Genomic DNA, 16,578 nt, shown 5'->3' with positions numbered 1-16,578 from the left:
GTAACCATAAAATATGTTCAGAGATACATATGAACATATTTTCTGTTAATATCTTTTGGACTGTGTTCTCTGTATTCTCTGATTCCCTGTTGTTTCAAAAATATTTAATTTTGTTAATTAGATTGAAATTATCATTGTTATCCCAATTGTCAAGAGTTAGTTTTACTCTATTACTACACTTTAAAAATAGTTTTGCTTTAAAGAATACCTTCCTAACCTATTAGGATTTAAGACGTACAGATGTGTTTTAAAAATCAGCAAGTCTGCTTCAAGTCTGTAAGCACTTTTAAAATTTTTTACGTTAATTTGAATATAGAATATTGTAAAAGAAATTCCTGTTTGTGCCTTTCTGTCCTGTTTTTTTGTTTTTGTTTTAGGTGAGAGTTAAGCTGGACCTGCATGTTAAAGAATTGTATGCAAATACATTAGATATACTTGAAAGCAGTTAGTTTTCATCTGATTAAATATGTTTCCTGCAATCTTTTTTGCTTTAGTAATTTGTATAGATAGCACCAATGGCAACACTTCCCATTTTACTTGTTGCAGACTATATAGCGGGAGGTTTTGGTTTTTTCCTTTGGTTCAGAAAGGAATACAGATAATGTATATTATTGAGCACTTTGCTTTTCAAAGCACCCTTACAAGCTTGTCATTGCTTCTTCCTGAGAACCTGTGGTGTGGACAGGAAGATGTCTTTGCCCTTCTTTAATGAAGTAGCATAGAGAAGTCACCCCTGGTGAAAGGCTGAGCCTACATTACCACTCTCCTCACTGCCTGCCTGCCTTCTGCACTGTAGTTCTAGAGGAATGTGGTAACCCGGAGAGCCTATTCCTTTTGCAGGTCATCAGTCTGATTAGCGCACGGTGGGTGTGCTTTCAGTACTTTGCTTCCCTACTGGATTTTGTTATGTTAACTTGTGAGATTAAGGAGAAAGATAATTGGGCCTGGTGGAAATACTTTGAAACTCTAGAATGAGTATTGGGAATTTGTGTTTAGTAGTTTGCCTCTGTTCTTATTTTATCTGTGACTTGAAAATGAGGTACATAAATAACTTGAAAAAAACTTTGTCCTATATAATAAATAATGCTTAATAGCTTTCAAATGTTTTTTAAATATATGGGCCCTAATTGCCAGAAAAATCTCTCTTTATGAAGAATGGCATTAAAAATATTTAGGTTGTGAATGAAATATACTTTATTTACCAAACAACTTTTTTCCCCCACTATATCAAAAAGGGACTTCCCTGGTGGCTCAGATGGTAAAGAATCCGCCTGCAATGCAGGAGACCTGGGTTCAATCCCTGGGTTGGGAAGATTCCCTGGAGGAGGGCATGGCAACCTACTCCAGTATTCTTGCCTGGAGAATCCCCTGGAGAATGGACAGAGGAGCCTGGTGGGTTACAGTCCGTGGGGTTGCAAAGACACGACTGAGCAATCAAGCACTCATATCAAAAAGAAAATCCTTGAAATTAGCTTATTCGTAATTACTGACTGAAAGCAAAGCTAGAACATACCTCATTGATACGGTTAAATTTTCATTAGCTATTTTAACCTTTTTAAAGGAATCTTGGAGGGTTTTGTTTTTTGTTTGGCCATAGTATTTGGGATGGGTATGTTTGTTTCAGGTCACCTTGTAGGTTACATTCTTCCTTTGAATTATTAATTGACATAATAGTACTAATTTAGGTTAGCAAAGTTATGTCTTTTCTCTAACATTCAGAACCATTTCAGTGGTTGGTTTGTTTCTACTTGCTGAGAAATATATATATATTTTTTGGGGGGGAAATATTCAGATAGAAATATAATTAATTTTTAACTTTGCAGCGTCCATAGAGACTGCACTTCCAGCTCTTGTTGTTCCCATCTTGGAGCCCTGTGGTAATTCAGAGTGTCTACATATTTTTGTCGATTTGCATTCTGGAATGTTCCAGTTGATGCTTTATGGACTTGGTAAGTTACTAAATGATAGACTCACTCAGTATAAAGAAAAATATTTTTAACAAAAGCAGAATAAAAATTTTTGCCATTAGGTATTGGGAAGGGTGGTATAAACAGTATATAGAAAGTAGATATGGAAGAAATAACTGACTGGTGTCTTTTCCTTGGGGCCCATTTTAACTCTCTTGTACAAGAAGTTAAACTTCCCAATATGAAGTCCATTCATGTTGTTTCTCTTATGTAAAAGTAATAATGTTGATGGCTGATCTTTTCTTAGATTAACTGTTTTACCACTGATAGTTGGGTGTCATGGAGAAGACTACAATCTAATGTCATTTGTGACTGAAGAACAAATTTATGATAGTATAAATATCTCAAGATGATTTGAATACAGAATCCTGGAGGAAAGAATTCTTTTTTTTTTTTTCTGGCTTAAACACAATAGAAATTGAAATTTGATTTCTGGCATTTTCTGTTACCAAGTTGGTGTTCTGAAATGATGAAACACTGGAAACTTAGTGTTTTTGTGTTGCTAATGATATAGTATTCTTGAATATGTTAGCACATTTCCCATTTGAAATTAGTTTTAAGCCAGATTTATGAAAATAAAAATCCTTTCTGGTTATATTACATGGCTATAAAGATAGGTTTTTCTATGAACTGCTCATGGGAAAAACTGGCCTCACTACTTTGAATTACATCACATTTATGATGGCTAAATGATAAGTGACATGTTAGGAAATTGTTCTTCAAAACTTTAATGGTTTTCTTGATAATTAAAATAGTACATACTCATATAAGTAGAAAAACTAAATGTGTAAAAATGAGAGAAGCAGTAAACAGTTGCCTGTTGGTAATCATTGTTTTTAAGGGATGTATGCTTGTCTTAGCTCAGGCTGCCATAACAGAGAACCACAGAATGGGTGACTTAAACAACAGAAATTTATTTTCTCACAGTTTTGGAGATTGGAAGTATGAGATAAGGTTGCCAGCATGGTCAAGTTATGGTAAGAGCTCTCTTCCTGGCTTATAGTTGTCAGCCTTCTTGCTGTGTCCTCACATGGCAGGAAGAGAGAGAGAGAGAGCAAGCTCTCTGGTGTCTCTATAAGGGCACTAATCTTATATGAGGCCCCCACCCTCATGACCTTATCCAAACCTAATTATCTCCCAAAGGCTCCACCTCTGAACACTATCACATTAGGAGCTAGGGCTTCAACATATGAATTTGGGAGGATGCAGTTCAGTCCATGGACTTCCCAGGTGGCTCAGTGGTAAAGAATCCACCTCCCAATGCAGGAGATGCAGATTCAATCCCTGAGTCGGGAAGATCCCCTGGAGAAGGAAATGGCAACCAACTCCAGCATTCTTGCCTGGGAAATCTCATGGACAGAAGAGCCTGGCAGGCTACAGTCCATGGGGTCACAGAGTGAGACACGACTGACAGAGCACACACACAATTCAGCCCATAGCAGTGCTCTTCTAATTTTTTCTCTACTTTTTTTTTAGTTGAAATCATTTTATATTTTGCTTTTTGTTCAACATTCTTTTTCTGAATATATGTATTTTATTGAAGTATAGTTGACTTAGTGTTTCAGGTGCACAGCAAGGTGATTTAGTTATACATTTACACATGTAGTATTTTTGAAATTATTTTCCATTATAGGTTATTATGAGATATTGACTATAGTTCCATGTGTATACAGTAAACTTTTGTTGCTTGTTGCATATCTATTTTATTAAATTAGAAATCTAGCATTCTATTCAACAGTCTATTATTAGCATTTTCTCATGTCATTAAAAATTCTAAGTGACATATAGCAAGCTAATCTTCAGCCAACAGCTCTTGCTTATTTAGCAAGCTAATCTTCAACCAACAGGTCTTGCTTATGCCAGAGATCATTTGTGTTTAATAAATAAGCATTTTAATGAAGTTTTATAGTTTTTGTAATTTTTAAAATTCTAAGTCTAGTGATACTATGAGTTTTAAATACATACACATTTATAATGTTAACTAACTAGACTAAGAGTTTGGGTAATTAAAATATGGGCAAATAATTTAATGTATTTGTTACTCATTCTTCCTGCTAATGTACACTTGCTATTAATTATCTTAACTATAACTCTCCCTAAAAATTAAGGACGGAAAACAAATTAGATTAATTTATGCCTCATAATGCATTATCATTTAGCTTTTCTCTAACTTAAAATAACACTACTTTCTGCCTGAAACAATAACTTTCATTTAAATTTTGGGTTACCTGGATATCTTGTGTCTCGTGTAAGCCATTAATTAATGAAGTGCTTTATGCTATAGACCAAGCCACACTGGATGACATGGAGAAGTCTGTGAATGATGATATGAAACGGATCATTCCTTGGATTCAACAACTTAAGTAAGGCTATTTATTTAGCTCAGAACTAAAAATGGAAACTTACTTTGACAAGATATATTTTCTTCCCCATCATTATTCTTGATCAGCCACTATCCTTAATATTTATGATGTGAAACTTGAGCCCCTTTTGGTACTGAGAATCTAAATTTTCTTGAATTAGGTCTGAGATGGCAGTGCTTCATGTCAAATTCCTCTCAAAAGCAAATATAGGTATGAAGGGCATGATACTCAACTTTGATTCCTTGTCATGTTATCTCCTGTATAAGCACTCTACAAATCACTTACACAATGAATTTTATTGTATCTAGTGTTCTGTGCAGTAGATTCTTCCTAGGATAATCTTCATGGTATAAATCGACCAGCTGATACTTTCAGAGTAGTCGTCTGCTTCATTCAGTTTGTCTCAGAATTCTTTGAATGCTTCAGACTGTTACACTAAATAAAATTGAAAATGATGCTAGAGATAATTGTTTGAGGTTTCATTCCCACCCTGGTACACAAAGGTATCATTATGGCTACTCTAATAGACTCTTTAAATCAGTAAAACAGAATTCCAAGGAATAAAAATAAATATCAGAGATTAAAACCAAACTGGCAAATGGTGTGGTGGGGGTGGGGCAGACTGTTCAGTGGGATTTTAATACTTAAGTCTTAATAGTTCACATCTTGCATAATTTGAGGTTGTTGGGCAGTTCCAGCTAGTAGAAATATAGCCTAAAACCAAAGACATCAAGTCCCAAAAGCTTTAAACTTATCAAATATGTACCTGTACTTAAACTCACATTATTTATAGGAAAGGTCTGTCACTTATAATGCCTCTCAGATGATCTTTGATCAGTTTATCACTAATCTATCATGGGACATTAATTTTTTGAAATAACTTTATTTAAATAAAATTTGCATAGCATAAACTTCAATTGTTTTAAGTGTACCATTCAATGTCTTGTCATAAATTTACTGAGTTTTGTAACAGCCATAACCACAATCCAGTCTCAGAACACTTAACATTTCTATTGCCTCAAAAAGATGCTCGTTTACGGTTAATCCCCATTCCCAGCCTCACCCCAAGCAACTATGAATCTGCTTTCTGTTTTTGTAGATTTTCCCTTTCTGAACATTTCATAAAAATGGAATCATAAAGTATGTGGTCTTCTGTGACTGGCTTCTTTCATTTAGCGTAATGATTCCAGATTCAACCATGTTGAAGCATGTACCAATTCTTCATTCCTTTTTATGCTTAACTAACATTCCATGGTATGACTAGGCCACCTTTTATTTATTCATTCATCATTTGATGGACATTTGAATTGCTTCCACTTTTTGACTCTTACGAATAATACAGCTGTGACTATTCATGTGCAAATATATGTGTGCACTTTGCATTCCACTAGGAGTGGAATTATTTAAGAAGCTACCATACTAGTTTCCAAAGTAACTGTACCATTTTACAGTCACTTCAAACAGTGTATGAGGGTTTCCATTTCTCTACATCCTTGTCAGCCTTTGTTACTGTCTTTGACCATAGCCACCCTAGTGAGTATGACGAGGTATGACTGTGGTTTTAATTTATATTTTCTAGGGACTGTTGTATTGGGAATCTGTTCATGTGATTAATTTTTTTAATAATATTCACTGAGAACAAATTCTAGGAAAAAAGAAATGAAAAAACATGTTCAAAATATAAGCCCCAATTTTTTATTAGAGTCAACAGTCATAAAATTGCATTGCAATAAATAAGGTCAGAACAAAAAATAATAAAAAAATTCAAAATCTGTACATTTTTCATTGAAAGTACACATGTATAGACAAGTTACTCATCACTTAAACTTTTTGTTCCACAAAGTCATAACAAAAAAGTTGAGTGAAATAGCAATTCCTTATGTGCTCTGAAGGAATATCTTGCATTTATTATTCATGTTTAATGTGGCAAAAGAGCTTCTGGTTTGTTGTGACTAATCTAAGTTGGATTGGTGATGATAATTACAGGAGATAATGTTTATCTTAAATGTTTCTGTGTTTTTTAAAAAATAACATACATAGTAGAGATACCAGTCTCACAAAATATGTTGATAAGACTGGAAGTAGAGATTTGAAAGCAATTGTGGCAAGTTCAGGGTATTTGTTTTTAACTGTCTTCCAAAATGAAGTATGTTTTGGTATATTTAAAAAATTTATCGTCATTCCTTTATTAATAGTTCTAGCAATTGATCCTGTGAAGCTATAGTTAAATTTGTTTTTCAGTATAAAAAAGCAGTGTTCAGATTTTATACATTTTTGGGGTAATAGTTTTCAAACTGCTCTTAAAATATTACACATTAACTATGGGGTTCAGATGGTAAAGCGTCTGCCCGCAATGCGGGAGACCCGGGTTCGATTCCTGGGTCGGGAAGATCCCCTGGAGAAGGAAATGGCAACCCACTCCAGCACTCTCGCCTGGAAAATCCCATGGACGGAGGAGCCTGATAGGCTACAGTCCATGGGGTCGCAAAGAGTCGGACACGACTGAGCGACTTCAGTTCACTTCACTTCTTCTTACTGCACATAGCTAGCACGCACTTTGTATCACGTAGCTCATCACTCAAATGCAACAGCACCCAAACTGGTCGGTACCCTATTATGTAAGACAAGCCAACTGATCATGAGCTTGGATGTTGTGGCATTGTTATATTGCTATGAAAAGCTTCTAAATGTGTATTCTTACTTTTTTAGTTGTCTCATGGTGGATCAGTGAGTTTGTGTACCTATCATTTTACCTTTTTCACATGTTAATATGATATTGGTCTCTAGGATAGATAACCAGATAAAAGGAATGAGAGAGGTACTACAGTAAAAGCAACAAAGAAATCTAGTGGCTTAACTGAGAGAGGAAGGTAATGAACACTTACTGGCACCTGCTAGACATACCTATCACTTTTATATGAGCAGGATAAAAACTGGAACTGGAGATCTCCAGTGATAACCAGGAAAATGAGATACTTTTATATTTATTTATTGTTCTATTTTGGTTTATAAACACTTCAGGCATTTTATAAAAGATGTTGAGATTAGTTTGTATTGTCTTATAAACCACAGGAGATCTTTCATCTCCTATAATAAACTGATACTTTCTCAGCCTTAATACTAGTGGATTCTACCTTATAACTAATTAAGGTCATTCACACTGCAGTTTAAACTCTTTAAACTAAAATTAGTGGTCCAGTACAAGATTAGAGAAATGATTCATCATTATGGTCATATGTCCTTTTAGTAGTTCGGTTAAGTTTCATATATTAATTGGTTTTTTAGTGGGTTTTAATAATCTATTTGTAAAACAGTAGCACACAGTTAATCAGAAGTCTGATTTTGTGATGTGGATGATCTCTTTTAAACTAAGGTTTTGGCTTGGACAACAGCGTTGCAAACAATCTATAAAACACCTGCCTACAATAACCAGTGAAACATTGCAGCTGTCCAATTATTCGACTCATCCCATAGGAAACCTTTCTAAGAATAAGCTGTTTGTCAGACTTACCCGTCTTCCACAATACTACATTGTAAGTATGCAAAGGGGTGATTTCGGTGATTGAATTCAATAATTCTATTTGTATCTTGAATCATTTATTGTTTAATTTGCAAATGTATTTTTTATGGGATATTTGAATTTTGTATAATGATTCTGAAGCCAAGAGAGGGGAGAGTTGGTAGGGATGGGGCAGAGAGAAAATCTTATCTGTAGGAAATAATACAATGATTAGGTGGGTTTGGGGAATATAAGGTATGCCCCGTCCCACAACCCAGGATCTGTCCTATAGTGAGGCCTAGTTTCTGCTTGGAATTAGGCATCTCCTCTATGTAAGAAAAAATTTGAAAGCAACTGTTGTGAAGATCTGGAGATGTTTTGGTGTCAGATACACTTGTTTGGTTTTAATCAAGTGTTAGCTTGCATAATGCTGCTTTTTAAACATGATGGACTAAATTAGCTTTATTTTCTCATCCTTAATTGAAGGTATATGTATCCATTTTGTTGATTGCATGTACTTTTCAGTATACAGTAAAACCCTCATTTTTTCACCCTTTCTAGATTTTTCTAGTAGTTTCTTTCAGATTATTGAACTGGTTAAAATTTGCAAGAGCTTGAAATATGTACTCATATGTTTCATAAATGTATTTCCTGCATGTAGAAGTTTTTGTGTACACCAAGTAGATACTTTTGGCTAAGATTCTAAGGTGTTTGAAAAACTTAATTCAATGGGAGTGAATTTTTTGAAGCTTTAAGCTGTACTTTTAAAAAGATACTATCATCAAAAGGTACTCTGTGTAGCCTGATATATCTTAAGTTAGGGTTACTTATGTTGACAAATAAGTCTGTCATTGATATGAATTCACTGTTTTCTGAATTGTAAAACCCCAGCTGTGGAGCTGGATTTGGCATGTGACAGGATTGTTGTTTCAGTTCTCCATGTGCTGCCTGATCTACATGTATTTTCTGACTTTATTTAGTATCAACAAAATGCCAGGCTTTCAGTTTCAATAACTAGTGGTTTATTATAAAGCAATAATTTGTTTCACATGGTTTAGACCAAACTGAATGTATATCACGCTTCATCCTTCTCACTTAGGAGTACATAATAGTGGTGAAAACTACCATAGCCTTTAAGAAGAATAGAGGAAAGTCTTATTGCCCTTAAATGTCTTTGCTATTTTACTTTTGCTGGCTTTATTAAGATATAATTTACACACAGTAAAAATTCAGACTTTTAAGTGTCTGGAGTTTAATAAATGCATACAGTTTTGTAACTGCTATCTTAGTAAGACACAGAAGCTATCCATCACCCCCTAGAATTCTTCATGCTTCCTCTCTATAATCAGACTTTCCGTCTGCTCTCTCTAGTGACCACTGACCTGTTTTTTGTCCCTACAGTTTAGCCTTTCAGTAGTTTCTTTCACTTGGCATAATGCCTTTGATTTTCATCCATATTGTTGTATTTACAATAGTTCATTCTTTTTATTGCTAAGTAGTGTTCCGTGGTATGAATGTATCACAGTTTGTTTAGCCTCTCGTCGAAGGCCATCTGTATTGTTTCTAGTTTGGGGCAGTTGTGAATAAAGCTGCTATAAGTATTTGCATATAGATTTTTTTGGTGATTTCTTTTGGATAAGTAAAAGTGGGAATGTTGGGTCACACACTAAGTGTATGTTTGGCTTTATAAGAAACTGCTAAACTGTTTTCCAAAGTGGCCAGACCATTTTGCATTCCTGCCAGCAATACGTGAGAGTTGTAGTTGCTCTGCATTCTTGCCAGTACTTGTTATTGCGATTTTTTTTTTTAAGTTAGCCATTCTGATAGATGTGTAGTGGTATCTTATTGTAGTCTTAATTTACGCTGCCTTGATGACTGATGATATTGAATATCTTTTCATCTGCTGATTTGCTGTCCATATATCTTAGGTGAAGTTCCATTTTACTTTTAATTCATTTCCTCAGTGTTGAGTCTTAGGTGTTGGCCAAACAATTTCCTGAAGAGACTATGTGGGGACATATAGGGTAGAGAGAGGAGAGAGACAGGAACAGAGACAGATAAGTGTGTCTTGGTCAAGAGCCCTGTCCAGTGGCATTTATTTCTCTCACTCAAGTATTTAGGGGACTCTTCTTAAATTTTAGGTAGACCTTGAAAATAGTAAGCCTCTATAGTGAGAGCAAGGTCTCTGGATCCAGACTTCTAAGATCAAAGCGTGAATCTGTCACTTCTCAGCTCTGAGACCTTTGACAATTAATCTAAGCTTTTTGTGCCTAACTTTATCAGAAAAGTGAAGATAAGAATCCCTACTTCACTGAGTTACTGGGATTAAATGTGTTAACATCTGTCAAGTAGTTAGGAGAGTATAGGGCTTCCCTGGTGGCTTAGCTGGTAAAGAATCTGCCTCCAATGCGAGAGACCTGGGTTTGATTCCTGGATTGGGAAGATACTCTGGAGAAGGGAACGGCTACCCACCCCAGTATTCTGGTCTGAAGAATTTCATGAGCTGAATAGTCCATGGGGTCTCAAAGAGTCGGAGCAACTTTCAAACAGCTGAGCAACTTTCACTTACTTCACTCACTAGGAGAGTACGTGGCGCATGATAAACTCTATCGGTATTAACTATTGTTCATGTTCTTGTTATCCTCATCCTCGTAGTGACTGTATATTTCAGCTGAAAAATCAGGGTTTATTTTTATATCCTTCCAAGTATGAGATACAGTTGTCATTTTTTTTTCATCATTGTTCTTTAGTCTGATCTGTTTTTTAGAAAACAAATTACATATTTAATTGCAGTGCTTTTTTTGAGATCATGACTGATTTGTCCTTAATTCTGAGCCCTACTTGATACAAGGAGGAAAATATTCAACACTTAACAGTTAGTTATGTCTCTGAGTCTCATTTCTGATTTGGACCTTTTTAGGTTGTAGAGATGTTGGAAGTTCCCAACAAACCCACACAACTGTCGTACAAGTACTACTTCTTATCTGTGAATGCAGTGGATCGTGAAGACAGCCCTCTCATGGCCCTCTTGCTGCAGCAGTTTAAGGAAAACCTCCAGGAATCAGTTTATCGTACAAAAAATGGGAAACAGCCTAGAACCAGTACCAAGCGCAAGGTACGTTCACAAACAGAAATGAGCCCAGGGTTTGTGTCTTAACTTTGCTGTACTCTTTTAACTATTTTTAAATGGGAAAGAATTAAGTATGGTTTTTAAGAGGCTGGTCAACAATAAGGTTTAGGTAACAAATGTTTACACATTCTTGAAAATGCTTCTCCTTTAATTAATAATTAATTGTACACTCTTTCCCACAAGGCAGCTTGTTAAGTACATAATATTTACTACTAAATTTCCAGTGTTTAGGTCAGTATTTGCTCAGTAAACATTTGTTGAATGACGGTTTGTTTTGGTTAACTTTGACTTTTGTTATAGTAGTCCAAGTGCTTAACTGATTGCATCACATACTTTTTCTTTTTTTAACCTGCTTGTGTTCTTCACTTAAATTCTAGTTGTCTGATGATGTATGTCCGGTAGAATCTAAGAAAACCAAACGATCAGGAGAAATGCGTGCCTTCAATAAAGTTCTTGCTCACTTTGTTGCTATGTGTGATACAAACATGCCATTTGTAGGACTTCGGTTGGAGGTAATTTTTTGGAACAATTTTGGGTACCCAAAGAGTAATGTTTTAAATGCCTTGCTAAAGCTACCTGAATTCCATTAGGAGAACCAAATGGTTGTGATCTTATTTATTTGGGGAGGGGTGGGGTTGAAATCACAACATCTCATGGTATACATGAACACCATGAAATTATTGAGTTATTTATCTCTGATTCCAAATTGTAGGCCTTCTGTTCTTTGTGGAAATGGGAAGTAAATTCTTCCCAGTTAAAAAAAAAATAAAGACAACTTTTGAGAACCTTACTTGTATACCTCGAAGGAGCATTATTTACCTTTTTTAAAGAGATGGTTAATAGTTAAAGGGGTTGCTTATTTTTCAGTTGGTGAAGCTCTACATATTGCTTACTAATAAAACTGGGTTCCTTTGTGAGAAGCAGGTCAGAAAGAGTATTAAACTAAGTTTTTACTTTTTTCCCATGGAAGAAGCAATAGACTTAGCCCCAGTTAGTGTCTTTCAAGAGTACACAATTGTGTGATATTCAGCATGATCCCCAAGCATGAAAGGAAAGGGAGGTAACAGAACCTGCATTTTTGTATTTCCAAAAAGGGCTTTGGCCAAGGATTGGCAACAATTAAAAAGTAATACATGAAAATCTTAATTATTTCCCTCTAGTTTAAAGTTTTACTTTTTGTAAGACTCCTCCCTTCTGTAAATTATTGGTGATGAAGGAAAGACCTAGAAATGTGGAAGTGGATTATTTGTTAGGCTGATGATAATAGTCTTGGGAAGACTTGTTGAAAGCACTCTGATGCTTTAGAGCAGGAATCAGCAGACTTTTTCTATCAAGGGGCAGATGGTAAATATTTTAGGCCTTGTGGGTCATTTATTATTGTTGAGTCACTAAGTTTTGTCTAACTCTTTGCGACCCCATGGACTGCAGCATGCCAGTCTTCCCTGTCCTTTGCCATCTCCTAGAGTTTGCTCAAACTCATGTCCATTGAGACGGTGATGCCATCCAACCATCTTGTCCTCTGTCATCCCCTTCTCCTTTTGCTTTCAATCTTTCCCAGCATCAGGGTCTTTTTGACTGAGTCAGCTCTTCGCATCAGGTGGCCGAAGTATTGGAGCTTCAGCATCAGTCCATCTCTTTTTTAGCTCTTCAGTTCTGCTGTTGTAGTGTGAACCAGCCATAGTTGATATTTAAACAAATGAGTGTGGCTGTGTTCCAATAAAACTTTATTTACGAAAACAGGCAGTGGCTAGATTTGGCTCATGAGCTATGGTATGCCAGTTGCTGCTTTATAGGGCTTCAGGATCTAAAGGCAGAAAATAAGGTGTGAAATTGTGAGGAGCAGCAGTAGCCCAGAAAATCCAAGCCCAGAAATAGGTGACTAAAGTAGAAACTCATGTCCTCGATGTCCCAGCTGCTACAACTGTGAGCCTGATGGGTGTCCTCTTGTCTGGAAACTGTCCAGAGCTCCTACAGTGTCTGTGCTTCCAACTATTTGACTCTGTCGTTGGGGTTTTTCATCATGCTACATGGATTGATTGGGCTTCCCTGATGGCTCAGACAATAAAGAATCTGCCTGCGATGAGGGAGACCTGGGTTCAATCTGTGGGTTCGGAAGATCCCCTAGAGGAGGGCATGGCAACCCACTCCAGTATTCTTGCCTGGAGAATCCATGGAAAGAGGAGTCTGGCAGGCTACAGTCCATGGGGTCGCAAAGAGTTGGACATGACTGAGTGACCAAGCACAACCCATGGATGGATTACATGAATGTCATTCAGTTACTCCCTTGCAGTGGAATGGGAGGCTACATGATACCCAGGGGGAATGCCTCAGTCATTGTCTGCTCTCATCCTCATGACCCACAGTCCAGAAGTTGCAAAAGCTTGTGTCTTTGTAGTGCCCACATAGACACCTGTAAGCGTATTGGCCTCTTTTCTCCTTCTCTGTGTTCCTGTACCTGTTGCACATGTAGGCTATTCAGCATTCTGTAGTACTCTATTGAACTCAATTAAGCTCTTAAAAACTTTCTCTTCTCTCATTGAAAAAGATGATAAAGGCAAAAGCAAGCACATTTTCTGCTTAAGGTAGTTTACACTGAGATGTGAATAACTAAATCTGATCTTAGCAGGAATGTTGATATTTGTGATCCATAGAACAGAGGCAGTATTTTTGAGCTCTCCCACACTTTGCTGTCTTTTGAATCTGGGGCCCTACTTCATGGTCAGCAGCTGTTTTTCTACACCTCTGCTCTTCCCAGGCCCAAAGAGCAGGGCTCAGTGATATGCTTAAGGCTGCCTTAAATCCTTTCTGGGATAAGGTGGATATAAATATATAGTCTGTCAGAGAAGACCTGGGAATATCTGCTTGAAGGCAAGTGTGTTCCTCTGCTAGGTGACTAGAATGACTTCCCAGCATACCCAAATAAGCTGTAGTTCCACTGGCAGGGTCTCTGGATAAATGCATCAACTGAAAATCTTTTCTTTTCGAGTTTCACAGAGGAAATAGTTATTTAAAAAAATGTATTCCAGAAAAGTTATAAACTGAAAAATACTGTTTGTGATTAAAAATGAGATGTGGCTATGACTCATACTTTGTTTTCAGATAGACGTTAATTGCATCATGCAAGGAAACCAGTCTTATTTAGTTCCCCAGGAAATCAGATGAGGGGGGACAATGCTCACGACTCTAGAACAGATGCCATGAGAAGAGAGACAATAGTACTTAGAAAAGTGGTCTCATATAACTGTACCTTTCTCTTTCCAGTTGTCCAATCTGGAGATTCCACATCAAGGAGTGCAAATGGAAGGTGATGGCTTCAGCCACGCAATTCGCTTACTGAAGTAAGTCCCTGTCATGCGTCTGATGTGGTGCCACACACTGCAGCCATACCGCCAGTGCTACTCCTGCGAGTCAGCATGAAGCAGAGTTCAGAATCTGTGGATGTCACAGGTTTCTGTATGGAATTACAGTTTAGGAGAGGATTCTCTTTTACCTGCGAAGTGGGCATCCAGCACCTGTTGGTATTTTAGGATGTCCTTCCCCTGGCTTTTTTTCATTCATTCAGCAGATGTTTTCTGAGTATATGTGTCAGGCTTGAATTCTGGTAGAGCCCTTCAGGATGCTGTGGGTTCACATAGCAGGGGGATCTGGGCTAGTTTGAAAATCAGGAAGAGTATCCCCACGGAAGTACCCGTTGTACCTGGACTGAAGGAAAGGTGAGAATTAGCCAGAGGAAAGGGAGCTACAGTGGGAGGGGGTGTCCCAACCAGAAGGAGTAACTGCTAAAATGAAGGCTTAGAGGGGAGAGAAAGCTCGGCATCCTGGAACTGAAAGAAGTAGGGCATGGCAGGAATTAGGGGAGATGAGCCTGCAGATGTACACAGGAAGGGTCAGATCCTATAGGGCCTTGGTGTAAATGTCCTTAAGGAATTCACTTTATCCGAATGGCAGTAAAGAGCCGTCAGATGATTTTAAGCAGAAACTGACATCATTAGATAGGTGTTTTTTTTTTTTTCTTTTTTTGAAAGCTCGCCCTGATAGCAACATGGAGAATAAATGGGAGAGGAACAACACTGAAGTAGAAAAACCAGTTGCTGAAATGGTTCACACCAGAGTTGTTGGTAGCTTGGACCAGGGCAAGTTCCATAAAGACTTAGGGGATGAAGTCTTTATAAGTGATACTGAAAGAGAGAGAGAGAGAATAGAAGGTGGCAGAGATGACTCTTAGTTTTATCTTAGGCAGATGATGGACGGTGGTAGTGTTTATTGAGACAAGGGAATGAAGATGTGAGTTTGAAGCGGTTTTGCTAAGTTTGAGGTGTCTAGACATCTTTTTGGGCAGGCAAGGATGTGTCTCAAACTCAGGTGACAGGTCTGGGCAGGGGAAATAGATGAGTCACTACCAAGGTGGAAGTAATTAAACTGGGATAGTAACTTAGATCACTGGGGAAAAGTACATGGTAGGAGATGTGCAGAGGGCTTGGTTCTAAATGGGTAGAGGACTAGGGGCCAGTGGATGCTTAGAGGGAAAACTAAGGCAGCATGTGTGATTTATGAGTTGACCAGGATGGGCTTGCAAAGCTCAAATGTCATTTTTAAGAGGTCAGCCTTTTTGGTGCAGAAAGCAGTTTTCTTTTTTGCATTTGTATTGTTTCTTAGATATTGCTTAATAATATACACCACAGAAGCGATTTTTATTTATTGAATTTCTCTGTCTACCAAGACATGACGGCTCTGCAGTTTGAGCCGGCAGGAATCAATTTGTAACCAATTTGTTGCTTGCAAATCAGTTTGTCCTGTGGAAGATGGGAAGGTCTAGCAGATAGCATGCACTCCACCCACGTGTCGTGGTGCTTACTTTAGATAAAGAGTTGAAGAACTAGAAAAGCTGCCCTGCCTGGCTACCATAGTGCCATGTCCACAAAATGATTTCTAGAGAGTGAGCTGGTTTTCCAATAGACATCAAAAGGAAATGTAATACTTTCAGTTTATTTGCCTTTGGTTTTATATTACTGCTGCCTAAAATATGGGATGTTTCTTTTTATTCTTCTTGACAATTGCAGATTAATAGATGATAACATTTGTGTTCTCTTATTTTTTCATGTTTTACAGCAATCTTAAAATGTCTTGCTCTCAGCAGTTTTACGAAAGAAATTTCAGTCCCCTTTCTTCTTGTGCTCAAGAGAATTCATTATAGTCCTTACCTAGAAAGAAAGCACTTCATATTTTTAAATTTTCATTTCACAGTAATTTTTAAGAAAGTTTTTACTATATCCTGGCTATTGTTTTCTTTATTTAAAACTTAGGAGAATACATAGAAACAGATAAAGAGATCTGTTTGTCTGGCACATGATGTCCATTATTGGGGGTATTTTCTTCATAGATGTGAAGAAGGAAAAAAATAATGTCTAAATATGATTTTATTAAAATCTGGTCTAGATCTAATTATTAAGTAATTGCTTTAATACATTTAATCTTCAGAAACTTTTAAGCTTTTAGTCCTAGGTATTTTCATATTAAGTGGAAATATGAGTAGATACTTCAAAGCTTTAAAACTGAGCACATTTTTCTCCTCTTTGCTAAAGATACAGTCTGTTCTTCAACTTATCTCCATGAAAATCT

General features: G+C 36.9%; 1 protein-coding gene across 10 annotated transcripts in view; it reads left to right on the top strand.

The window, feature by feature from the left end:
- The window catches only part of MED14 (mediator complex subunit 14), a 63,701-nt gene that overhangs the window by 19,983 nt on the left and 27,140 nt on the right, over positions 1–16,578 (top strand). For 5 of the 10 annotated variants that reach the window (XM_042241923.2, XM_060407377.1, XM_042241924.2 and 2 more), the window contains 7 exons: positions 1,824–1,949; positions 2,828–2,944; positions 4,252–4,330; positions 7,704–7,863; positions 10,750–10,944; positions 11,337–11,471; positions 14,221–14,297. In XM_042241923.2, the coding sequence (XP_042097857.1) occupies positions 1,824–1,949; positions 2,828–2,944; positions 4,252–4,330; positions 7,704–7,863; positions 10,750–10,944; positions 11,337–11,471; positions 14,221–14,297 (889 nt within the window). The remainder of the gene's footprint in view (positions 1–1,823; positions 1,950–2,827; positions 2,945–4,251; positions 4,331–7,703; positions 7,864–10,749; positions 10,945–11,336; positions 11,472–14,220; positions 14,298–16,578) is intronic. The other 5 variants (XM_060407376.1, XM_060407380.1, XM_060407378.1 and 2 more) reach the window with 1 other exon arrangement.

The sequence above is a fragment of the Ovis aries genome, chromosome X (assembly GCF_016772045.2).
Source record: "Ovis aries strain OAR_USU_Benz2616 breed Rambouillet chromosome X, ARS-UI_Ramb_v3.0, whole genome shotgun sequence".
NCBI lineage: Eukaryota > Metazoa > Chordata > Mammalia > Artiodactyla > Bovidae > Ovis > Ovis aries.
The sequence above is the reverse complement of the archived record's forward strand: the minus strand, read 5'-3'. Positions and strand labels throughout refer to the sequence as shown.